Genomic DNA, 12,969 nt, shown 5'->3' on the forward strand with positions numbered 1-12,969 from the left:
TATGTTGTCATCCTAGGCAGAGCTAGTCTGGTCCCATACTACATGTTGTTGTAGCCAACCATCGTTGTTGTCATCCATACACGTTTGGCTTGACAAAGAACGGACACAGAGAGGAGTTGGCCAAAGTACTAAACAGATCTGGCCCACCGGGATAAAAAAGGCCCTGCGTGGTCAAGCCGTCATCCGCGGTGGCCGTATACCATTTACTGCCATGCGGCCTCCGCAGAAGTCAGAGCATACATACTTCCTGCGCTTCGCGGAGCAGAGCTGTTGTGAAGGATGTAAGGCAAAGCTATAGGACTTAGGCTATTACCGTAAGCATCGTCGCTAAAGATATCAGACAATGGGCGTACACTGGCTCGGGCTTTGATAACCTGGCCGAGCTTCAAGACCGCTGTGAAGTAGCCTCTCACCACCACAATCTCTGACGCGATTCATGTGCTAGATCAATCATTTCCCCTCCACCTCCCCCTCACTGCGTCCACATAGATCACAGCTAAGTTATGTGTGGCCAGACCAAATTCTTATTTACAATGACGGCCTAGGAACAGTGGGTTAACGGCCATGTTCAGGGGCAGAACGACAGATTTTGATCTAGCAACCTTTCAGATACTGGCCCAATGCTCTAACCACTTGGCTACCTGCCGCCCCATCTGGTGGCTAATGATAGGACAGCAGTTATACAATGGCAATCAATGAGAAGAATTCAGAGAGAGACTGCACTTTGTCTTCCTGCATTCACCTCACAGTTCAATATCATCATGCTTTAGTCTTACCTTCCACATCCTGACCAATGGAGAGGCCTGCCCATTTTCTCTGGGAAAACAAGTAATGTATACAGTCAGTGCACAGTTCACACATTTCCTTTGTATTAACTATGCAAACAAAGACCATATAAAAAGGGCATCACTATTTATAGAATCCAGTTGCCCAGCAACAAGGTACAAACAGGCTCAGGAAAAAGAGACATTCTAACATACAGTACTAGTCAAACATTTGGACACACCTACTTATTTTTTACTATTTTCTACATTGTAAAAAAAATTGTGAAGACATCAAAATAATGAAATAACACATGGAATCATATAGTAACCAAAATATATTTTATATTCTTCAAAGTAGCCACTCTTTGCCTTGATCACAGCTTTGCACACTTGGCATTCTCTCAACCAGCTTCATGAGGTAGTCACCTGGAATGCATTTCAATTAACAGGTGTGCCTTGTTAAAAGTTAATTTGTGGAATTTCTTTCCTTCTTAATGCGTTTGCGCTAATAAGACGTTTTGTGACATGGTAGGGGTGGTATACAGAAGATAGCCCTATTTGGTAAAAGACCAAGTCCATATTATGGCAAGAACAGCTCAAATGAGCAAAGAGAAACGACAGTCCATCATTACTTTAAGACATGAAGGTCAGTCAATCCAGAACATATCAAGAACTTTGAAAGTTTATTCAAATGCAGTCGCAAAAAACATCAAGCGCTATGATGAAACTGGCTCTCATGAGGACCGCCACAAGAAAGGAAGACCCAGAGTTACTTCTGCTGCAGAGGATAAGTTCATTAGACTTACCAGCCTCAGAAATTGCAGGCCAAATAAATGCTACAGAGTTCAAGTAACAGACACATCTCAACATCAACTGTTCAGAGGAGACTGTGAATCAGGCCTTCATGGTCGAATTGCTGCAAAGAAAACACTACTAAAGGACACCATTAAGAAGAAGAAACTTGCTTGGGCCAAGAAATACGAGCAATGGACATTAGACCGGTGGAAATCTGTCCTTTAGTCTGGAGTCCAAATTTGCGATTTTTGGTTCCAACCACTGTGTCTTTGTGAGGCAGAGTAGGTGAACAAATTATCTCTGCATGCATGGTTCCCACCGTGAAGCATGGAGGTGGTGTGATGGTGCTTTGCTGGTGACACTGTCAGTGATTTATTTAGAATTCATGGCACAATTAACAAGCATGGCAACCACAGCATTCTATAGCAATACACCATCCCATCTGGTTTGCGCATAGTGGGACTATCATTTGTTTTTCAACAGGACAATGACCCAACACACCTCCAGGGTGTGTAAGGGCTATTTGATCAAGAATGAGAGTGATTAAGTGCTGTATCAGATGACCTGGCCTCCACAATCACCCGACCTCAACCCAATTGAGAAGGTTTGGGATGAGTTGACCGCAGAGTGAAGGAAAAGCAGCCTACAAGTGCTCAGCATATGTGGAAACTCCTTCAAGACTGTTGGAAAAGCATTCCAGGTGAAGCTGGTTGAGAGAATGCCAAGAGTGTGCAAAGCTGTGATTAAGGCAAAGGTGCCAAATAACACACATGATTCCATATGTGTCATTTCATAGTATGTCTTCACTATTATTCTACAATGTAGAAAATAGTCAAAAATAAAGAAAAACCGTCGAATGAATAGGTGTGTCCAAACTTTTGACTGATACTGTATGTATGCAACTAATAGACAGTACACCTCCAATGAACCATCAGTGATAACTAGGGTGTTCTGACAAAGACAGTGATGTAGGCGAACGTTCCTCTTAAATACGGTCTTATTTTACAACATCTTTCAAGAAGAACATCAGTCCCACAACGGTCAAAAAACATCCGGACCGGGCTAAGGGTTTGAGACTGATAGTTGAACCCACGTATCACCTACTTTACATGACGGACCGAAGCTCTAGGCTACTGTACGGCGCATTAGGCCATTGACACATGTCCAGTCAAGAGTTATCGTGTAGCGCATTGCTACAATCTTGTAAATAGGACCGTAGAGACATTTATAACTGCTTCTGTTCATACTCCGATCTAGTTGTGAAATAAGACCGGCCGAGGAGGAAGTTGCTGTAGTACCTGTGTGCCGGCTGTGGCTGCAGAGTTTATAGAAGGAGAAAGAGCAGGCAGAGATAGGCAAAAGGTCAAAAGCAGCGACAGACATGATAGAAGACAACAGAGAGGAGGAGGAGCTCGCAGACAGACGGGCCATAGTAGCCAGACAGCTAAAGTCAAATACAGTCAGAAGATGGGCTCAGCTTAAGAAGCTCAGACGGTGTCAACTACATCCACACATTGTTTACTGCGCTGCACTTGTAGAAACCAACTATCATCATCGATTAAATGACGACTTTAGTTATAAAAACGCCCTAAAAGATGTGGGTTAGACTTGGTTCAATTTATCATTTATCAATCAAGTAAGGATAGCTTTGAACGCAGTGTGTGTAGCCTATTTTATGAAGGCCATGATGGTGGCTCCTACCTGTGGCAGACTGAAGGCGATGGTCCCCGGGACCACACTCTGGTGGGTCTTTACTGTGAACACAAACTTGTGGGTCGGCGTGGTTCTCACGGTCACGTGACTGCATAGAGAAGAGGACTATAATATCATACAGAGAAAACTATAATATGTATGTTTACATGGATAGCAAGCATGATATTGAGAGAATCTTTGAATTCTTTGAATATTGGGTCAAGACCCGACAGAGACACACAGCGAGACCATATGTTCCATAGTGACATTTTTCTGCTGGGGTGGGTTACTTCTTTCACCAGGTAAGAGCTGCCCCAGAGGGACAGGTGCAAGGCCAGAGATGAAAAGACAGAACAACATTATTTGGTGATAGAGAATGAAATCAGAGCAGCCACAGACAGAGAATGTGACGGCCCTGGGGCTTTTGGCATCACGGCTAGAGAGCTGAGCCCCAGTGATCCACTGTGATCTACCGCCACACACACAGGCCTTTGATGTGGCAGAGGCACCTCAGGGCTGGGGATCAAAACACACGCACATGCACAAACAGCATACAACCATATAGTGGTCACACACATTACTTACCGTTCAAACTGTGGGTCCTTCTCACTCACGACTGCGCAGTTGGTAAGTGACAGTTCGTCTGTTGGGCATCGCGCCGCTTGCATAGTCTGGCAAGGGGAAAAACAGAAACAAGAGACTCGATAACCTTTTCCAAAAAAAAGGTACACATGTCCCAGGGACGAAAATATTTCCTCTTTGACATCCCTTGGCTGTGGTATCACATGGCCTATGCCTTTTAGCAAGTATCAGCTATTTGAAAAGATTGTACTGCTAAAGGCTGCTCCAATCCAGTTAAGTAGAAAGGACCTGCGTAATTTCCTCAACTTCGCTCCAGAGTGGCGCAGGGGTCTAAGGCAGTGCATCTCAGCGCTAGAGGTCTTCATTAGAGGCACCCTGGTTCGAATCCAGGCTGTATCGCAACCGGCCGTAACTGGGAGTCCCATAGGGCTGCGCACAACTGGCCCAGTGGCATCCGGGTTTGGCCAATGTAGGCCGTCATTGCAAATAAGAATTTGTTCTTAACTGACTTGCCTAGTTGGAGGTTAAATACAATTTTTAAGTAAGTGTATTTTGAGGCGTATAGCAAACAAAGAGATAGGCCTAGGCTACATGTGGGACAAACTGCATTCCCATGTAGATGGTCAACCTATGCTCTTTTTAACCAGATCGCTTCTTTTCAAATAAACAGTTTTTTTTTGCCCGTGTGCCAAACTTCCCATATTGCCTCTAACTCGCACAAATTCAATTTAGCCTATGCAGTGAATGGGGTTGTCACTCCACTCCAGCTAATTTGATTGGATGGAAAAGCTTTTCCTGCTATAGGCTGTCCATTCATACATATCCCCAGAAGAGGGAGGTAAGCATTGAAAATATATTGGTGTAAACTGAAAAGAGGAAACAGTGAGGAAATAGGGCTTTGTGGGTAGTGAAGACATGTAGGATGGTTGACAAGCCTCATACAGATGCAAAACAACTCAGGTTAGTTAACCAAAAACAAAAAAATGTAACCCCATTTCATAAAGTGTAGACTAAAGTTCTCCCTTGAGGGATTCTGTTTAAACCAGTGTAACTCAAACTATTGCAAATTTCAAGAAAGAAATCAACTGTCTGGGCCGGGGGTTGTTGTTTTGCATCTTCCTGAGAATAAAGTCATTACTCCTAGCTACTTCTTTGGAAAGCCATGGTAAAATTCTAGCAACGTGACACCTCGGACTTCAGGCTATTTTCCAGGCCTACGCAACTTTCTCATAACGGTTGATAGTAACCTTGTAATATAATCACAGCTATGATGGCGATTTATACAAGCCACAGCCTCTCATACTGCACAGAGCTACAAGTGTAACATGTTATACATCTCCAGAAAACATTATTTTGAAGACTTCAAATACCCATGCCTCCACTCTCCAACTTCTGCTGAGTGATATGGCCTAAAAATCTAGATTTTTCTCTAGCGATTCACAGTATAAACTGGAACATGCGCTTTCAAATGGCACATACTAAAACAGGTGAATCCAGGTGAAAGCTATGATCCCTTATTGATGTCGCCTGTTAAATCCACTTCAAATCAGGTAGATGAAGGGTAGAAGACAGGTTAAAGACATTTTTTAAGACTTGAGACAAATGAGACATGGATTGTGTGTGCCATTCAGAGGGTGAATGGGCAAGGAAAATATTTAAGTGCCTTTGAACGAGGGATAGTCGTAGGTGCCAGGTGCACTGGTTTGTGTGTCAAGAACTAACGCTGCTGGGTTTTTCACACTCAACCATTTCCCGTGTGTATCAAGAATGGTCCACCACCCAAAGGACATAACGCCAACTTCACACAACTGTGAGAAGCATTGGAGTCAACATGGGCCAGCATCCCTGTGGAACGCTTTCGACACCTTGTAGAGTCCATGCCCCGATGAACTGAGGCTGTTCTGAGGGCAAAAGGGGGTGCAACTCAATATTAGGAAGATGTTCCTAATGTTTTGTACACTCAGTGGCTCTCTCAATTGAATGATTTCTCTAAATAAGCTTTGTTGTACAATTAATGGTAAAATACACTGAAATGAATTCAGAGCTAGTGACATTTGGCTAAATATAAGCCTTCCACAACAATTATCAAAATAGTTTAACCTGCTTTTCTTTTTGCAATAATCACTGATCTGTCTTTCAAGTGTGTCTATGAAAATGCTGTTTTTGTTACTAATTTAACCAGAACCATGCATAATGTACATTCACTAAAAATGTCCAACTTCTTGTAGCAGGCATTATAGAAAATTAACACAGGTTTCATAAACGACCTCTCAAGCCCACATGCTAGTGAGTAGCCAGCTAATCAAATGGCTACCCGGATTACCTGCATCGCCCCTTTTTTGCACTAACTCTATGTTTACACACACACACACACGATGCTGCTACGGTCTATTATCTATCCTGTTGACCAGTCACTTTACACCTACCTATACGTCAGTTAAGAACAGATTGAGAACAATCTACATGGGAATGCAGTCGATATGACCGATTCTGTTGGACCAAACCTTAAAATGCAAACAGGGAGTTGAAACTGCTTGAGGAAAAAGTGATCGCTCATCTTTGTTGTTGTGAGTTGCAGGGACTTGGTCTGTGTGTGGGACGATGCACAGTCACAGCAGAAAGAGCGAAGGAGATGAGACCAAAAAGACAACAAGCGGACATATAGTGACTTCAGAAAGTATTCACACCCCATGACTTACTCCACATCTTGTTGTGTCACAGCCTGAATTAAAAATGTTAAATTATTTCCCCCCCCCCCCCCTCACCCATTTACACACTATACCCCATAATGACAAAGTGAAAACATGTTTTTATATATTTTCGCAAATGTATTAAATACAGAAATATCTCATTTACATAAGAATTCACACCCCTGAGTCAATACTTTGTAGAAGCACCTTTAGCAGTGATGGCAGCTGTAAGTCTTACTGGGTAAGTCTATAGAGCTTTCCACACCTGGATTGTGCAACATTTGTTCAATATTCTTCAAGCTCTGTCAAATTGGTTGTTGGTCATTACTAGACAACCATTTGCAGGTCTTGCCATAGATTTTCAAGCAGAAGTCAAAACTGTAACTTGTAACTCGGGAACATTCACGGTCTTCTTGGTAAGCAACTCCAGTGTAGATTAGGCCTTGTGTTTTAGGTTATTGTCCTGCTGAAAGGTGAATTCATCTCCCAGTGTCTGGAGGAATTCTGACAACCAGGTTTTTGAATTACTTTAGTTCCTTGTTGCAAACAGGGGACATGTTTTGGAATATTTATATTCTGTAAAGGTTTCCTTCTTTTCACTCTGTCAATTAGGTCAGTACTGTGGAGTAACTACAATTTTGTTGATCCATCTTCAGTTCTCCTATCACAGCCATTAAACTCTAACTCTTTCAAAGTCACCATTGGCCTCATGGTGAAATCCCTGAGCAGTTTCCTTCATCTCCGGCAACAGAGTTAGGAAGGACGCCTGTATATACACTGATACACCAACGGGATATTCAATGTCTGCTTTTTTTTGTATTTCTATCCATCAACCAATAGCTGCCCTTCATTGCAAGGCATTGTAAGCAAACAACATGTTTGATTAGGCTTAGAGACTAGGCTTGAAAATCGGCAAGTCCTCATCCTGATAAAGTTATGTCAGACTACTGTCGTCGACACTATAGATTGCAAGCAAATCAAACAATATTTGGATAGAGCCATCTAGTTTATCCTCTAAAAGTTAGCTTGTTAACTAGCCATATTGACGTGATCTGTTATTAGCTTACATTAGCTATCCAATTTGACATGGTTCATCAATCAATGTAGCTAGCCTATCATGTCTGCCAGCAGCAATCGCGATTAAACAATGTTGAAAAGAGGATAATGTTAGTTAACTTCGCAAGGTAGGCCTACATTGGTTGGAGAGAAAAAAAGTACATTAGGTCTACTATGTACAGTCGTGGCCAAAAGTTTTGAGAATGACACAAATATTAATTTCCAAAAGGTTTGCTGCCTCAGTGTCTGTAGATATTTTTGTCAGATGTTACTATGGAATACTGAAGTATAATTACAAGCATTTCATAAGTGTCAAAGGCTTTTATTGACAATTACATGAAGTTGATGCAAAGAGTCAATATTTGCAGTGGCGACCCTTCTTTATCAAGACCTCTGCAATCCGCCCTGGCATGCTGTCAATTAACTTCTGGGCCACATCCTGACTGATGGCAGCCCATTCTTACATAATCAATGCTTGGGAGTTTGTCAGAATTTGTGGGTTTTTCCACCCGCCTCTTGAGGATTGACCACAAGTTCTCAATGGGATTAAGGTCTGGGGAGTTTCCTGGCCATGGACCCAAAATATCGATGTTTTGTTCCCCGAGCCACTTAGTTATCAATTCTGCCTTATGGCAAAGTGCTCCATCATGCTGGAAAAGGCATTGTTCATCACCAAACTGTTCCTGGATGGTTGGGAGAAGTTGCTCTCGGAGGATGTGTTGGTACCATTCTTTATTCATGGCTGTGTTCTTAGGCAAAATTGTGAATGAGCCCACTCCCTTGGCTGAGAAGCAACCCCACACATGAATGGTCTCAGGATGCTTTACTGTTGGCATGACACAGGACTGATGGTAGTGCTCACCTTGTCTTCTCCGGACAAACTTCTTTCCGGATGCCCCAAACAATCAGAAAGAGGATTCAGAGAAAATGACTTTACCCCAGTCCTCAGCAGTCCAATCCCTGTACAGAATATCAGTCTGTCCTTGATGTTTTTCCTGGAGAGAAGTGGCTTCTTTGCTGCACTTCTTGACACCAGGCCATCCTCCAAAAGTCTTTGCCTCACTGTGTTTGCAGATGCACTCACACCTGCCTGCTGCCATTCCTGAGCAAGTTCTGTACTGGTGGTGCCCCGATCCCGCAGCTGAATCAACTTTAGGAGACGGTCCTGGCACCCTGAAGCCTTCTTCACAACAACTGAACCGCTCTCCTTGAAGTTCTTGATGATCCGATAAATGGTTGATTTAGGTGCAATCTTACTGGCAGCAATATCCTTGCGTGTGAAGCCCATTTTCTGCAAAGCAATGATGACGGCACGCGTTTCCTTGCAGGTAACCATGTCTGACAGAAAGAACAATGATTCCAAGCACCACCGTCCTTTTGAAGCTTCCAGTCTGTTATTTGAACTCAATCAGCATGACAGAGTGATCTCCAGCCTTGTCCTCATCAACACACACCTGTGTAAACGAGAGAATCACTGACATGATGTCAAGCTGGTCCTTTTGTAGCAGGGCTGAAATGCAGTGGAAATGTTTTGGGGGGATTCAGTTCATTTGCATGGCACTCTGATCACTCTTCATAACATTCTGGAGTATATGCAAATTGCCATCATACAAACTGAGGCAGCAGACTTTGTGAACATTAATATTTGTGTCACTCAAAACTTATGGCCACGACTGTACATCATTTCTAAAGGTAGCTTGCAAAGTAAACATTATCAGTAAACATTTTCCCTAGGATCTTTTTCAGCAGCGGTGGCAAAGTGGGCATGGCCAATGGCTGTTCTACTAAGCTAACATATGGAATTGTTTTAAGATGGTCATACCAAGGATCCTTTAGCTATTTGATTTAGAGCTTAAGGACCCCTTAAAAAAGGTATCAAAAAAATAGAAAGAATTATTTCATGAAACATTGAATTTGGATTCACTGCCATTAGCCCATTGAATAATTGTTTATCCATGGATAAACAGAGTCCCCCAAAAAAGCTAAAGGAAGTCTGTTCTAAAGTGTCTGTCCTATATCTGAGCGATAAAAGAAAGAGCAGGAAACAATTAGTTTATTGCCTAAAACTAGTATTTTGTTTTGCTATCTCCATATATACTTCCATAATTTTTTAAACAGACTTCAGACTAGTCTTGTGAGGCATCCTAGAGCAAACATGTACAGTGTATTCGGAAAGCATTCAGACCCCTCCCCTTTATCCACATTTTGTTACGTTACAGCCTTATTGTAAAATCGATTAACATTTTTTTATTTTTAACTCAATCTACACACAACAGCCTATAACGACAAAGCAAACAGGTTTAGACATTTTTGCAAATGTATTAAAAATTCAAAACAGAAATACCTTACATAAGTATTCAGAACCTTTGCTATGAGACTCGAAATTGAGGTCTGGTGCATCCTGCTCCATTGATCATCCTTGAGATGTTTCTAGAACTTGATTTTAGTCAATTCAATTGATTGGACATGATATGGAAAGGCACACACCTGTCTATATAAGGTCCCACAGTTGACAGTGATGTCAGATCAAAAACCAAACCATGTGGTTGAAGGAATTGTCCAAGGAACTCTGAGACAGGATTGTGTAGAGGCACAAATCTGGGGAAGGATACCAAAACCATTTAATTGAAGGTCTCCAGGAACACAGTGGCCTCCATCATTTTTAAATGGAAGAAGTCTGGAACCACCAACACTCTTCATAGAGCTGGCCGCCCAGCCAACCTGTGCAATCGGGGGAGAAGGGCCTTGGTCAGGGAGGTGACCAAGAACCTGATGGTCTCTCTGACAGAGCTCCTCTGTGGAGATGGGAGAACCTTCCAGAAGGACAACCATCTCTGCAGCACTCCAATAATCAGTCCTTTATGGTAGAGTGGCCAGACAGAAGCCACCATTCAGTAAAAGGCACATAACAGCCCGCTTGGCGTTTGCCAAAAGGTACCTAAAGGACTCTCAGACCATGAGAAACAAGATTCTCTGGTTTGATGAAACCAAGACTGAACTCTTTGGCCTGTATGCAAGACGTCATGTCTGGAGGAAACCTGGCACTATCCCTACGGTGAAGCATGATGGTGGTAGCATCATGCTATGGGGATGTTTCTCAGCGAAAGGGACTGGGAGACTAGTCAGGATCGAGGGAAAGATGAACAGAGCAAAGTATAGAGAAATCCTTGATGAAAACCTGCTCCAGAGAGCTCAGGACCTCAGACTGGGGCGAAGGTTCACCTTCCAACAGGACAATGACCCTAAGCACACAGCCAAGACAACGCAGGAGTGGTTTCAGGACAAGTCTCTGAATGTCCTTGAGTGGCCCCGCCAGAGCCCGGACTTGAACCTGACTGAACTTCTCTGGAGAGACCTGAAAATAGCTGTGCTGTGACACTCCCCATCCAACCGGACAGAGCTTGAGAGGATCTGCAGAGAAGAATGGGAGAAACGCCCAAATACATGTGTGCCAAGCTTGTCGCGTCATACCCAACAAGACTCAAGGCTGTAATCGCTGCCAAAGGTGCTTTAACAAAGTACTGAGTAAAGAGTCTTATGTATCTACTTATGTAAAATGTCAAATTTCCATTTATTTTCACAAACATTTCTACAGACCTGTTTTTGCTTTGTCAATATAAGGATTGTGTGTACTGTACTTATTTACCTCAGCCTGCCTAGCCAGCTACAGTCGCTAGCTAGCTAGATAGTTTTATTTAGCTTACGTTAGCTAGTTAGCGACTGTAACCTATTGTAGCTTTGTTTGTATTTAGCTTGCACTTCAAATGGCATCCCTCTGAGATTTTATTTGATTTTTCCAATCAGGCAAAGTACTATGAAGGCACCACTGATCTCGACAAGAGACGCAACATTCAGAGAAATTCACAATTCAGGGTAATGTTAAGAAGTTAACTTCTATTTGATAACTGGACAGATTTAGCTATGTACAACAATCTTTCAACAACCATTTTCTATCTAGCTAGTTGGTCATCTACATGTTGCTAGCTATACATATAGTTCAGTGGAGGCTGCTGAGGGGAGGATGGCTCATAATAATGTATGGAGTAAATGGAATCAAACAAGTGGTGGGGTTGATACCATTCCATTGACTCCATTCCAACCATTATTATGAGCCATCCTCCCCTCAGCAGCCTTGACTGATATAGTTACATGTCTGTCATATTGAGGTATCTAGCTATAAGTTAAAACTGATCAATGAAATGGATAGGTCTAAGCAACTATGGTAAAGACAGACAGACAGAGACAGACAGACAGACAGAGAGCAGTGCAAATGTACTTAAACTTATTTCAACTCTTCTCTCCCAACTTGTTAGGCAATCATATGTACCTAGGGAGGGAAGGATGGCCAGCCACACAGGAGGGTGATTTCTACTAAGGAGGCCGTGCTGACCAAGACGCAAGCTGGCCATTTCGGAGTGAAGCGCATGATAGCCATAAATCAACCTACGCTTCTTCTGACAGGGAAGGAGGAGGAGGTGGAGGTGGTGGTGGACAGCTGGTCAAGTGAAATAACCTTTTGTTTATCAATCGCATTCTATTCTTTCTGAAAATATGATTTAAATGAATGTCAGTGCGCACAAAATGTTTCAATTTGTCATTTTTGCTTAAAAAAAAGGTCAGTACACTTTAAATGTCAGGGGTGGACCTCATCGGAGCCTTCACGAAATTCAGGAACGGCAACTGCTGGTGTCTGACGGCGACTGATCACTTTACCAAGTGGGTGTTGGCAATACCCATTAAGCTCAGTAATGGAAGAGTTCGTGCTTAACTCTAAACTCCCTTCTATAACCCATTAAAAAGGTTGCTTGGAACCAAAAATAGATTTTAGTTTTGTATGATACCCATCAAGGACGAGACTGGCAAGGCCACCTCCAAGGCAATGATGGACAGCTTTAGGTAGGCTATACCTTCCAAAAGTGTTAAAAAGTACATATCTCCCATTTATAACACTGCACTAATCCATCAAATTTTCTCCCTGTAAAAAGTGTAACCTGTGTGTTTGCTTGTCTGCCTCCTACCCTGTTCCTTTTAACTCTGCTCCTGTTCTCCAGGACCTTTGGGTTCTGCCAAGACCCAGACGTGAATCTATGGGATCAATATCATTCCAAATGTACTGTGAACTCACAGCATGCATTTTGTATTCATGTATCATGATCTGTACAAATAAACTACCAATCGACAAATATAAATCGCTACCCACATAAACACCTTTTGATTTGTATTTGTAAAATCGATATATTGCATTCCCCCCAAAAAATGTAACTGCAGATATGCAGGTCATTTCCAAGAGCCTTAAGTAAAATGACTGCCATAAAGATTTGCACATATATGGAGTTGCATATCTCTACTTTGGAAGTGCTTAGGTCACCTGACTTTTGGCAGGGGTTTGA

General features: G+C 42.5%; 1 protein-coding gene across 1 annotated transcript in view; it reads right to left on the reverse strand.

Moving 5' to 3' along the window:
- LOC139581018 (vesicle-fusing ATPase) overlaps positions 1-12,969 on the reverse strand; it is a 44,339-nt gene that overhangs the window by 24,212 nt on the left and 7,158 nt on the right. The window contains exons 2-4 of the mRNA XM_071410319.1: positions 3,837-3,922; positions 3,261-3,360; positions 777-816 (exon numbers count right to left, since the gene is read on the reverse strand). Of these exons, the coding sequence (XP_071266420.1) occupies positions 777-816; positions 3,261-3,360; positions 3,837-3,922 (226 nt within the window). The remainder of the gene's footprint in view (positions 1-776; positions 817-3,260; positions 3,361-3,836; positions 3,923-12,969) is intronic.

Source organism: Salvelinus alpinus, chromosome 7 (assembly GCF_045679555.1).
Source record: "Salvelinus alpinus chromosome 7, SLU_Salpinus.1, whole genome shotgun sequence".
NCBI lineage: Eukaryota > Metazoa > Chordata > Actinopteri > Salmoniformes > Salmonidae > Salvelinus > Salvelinus alpinus.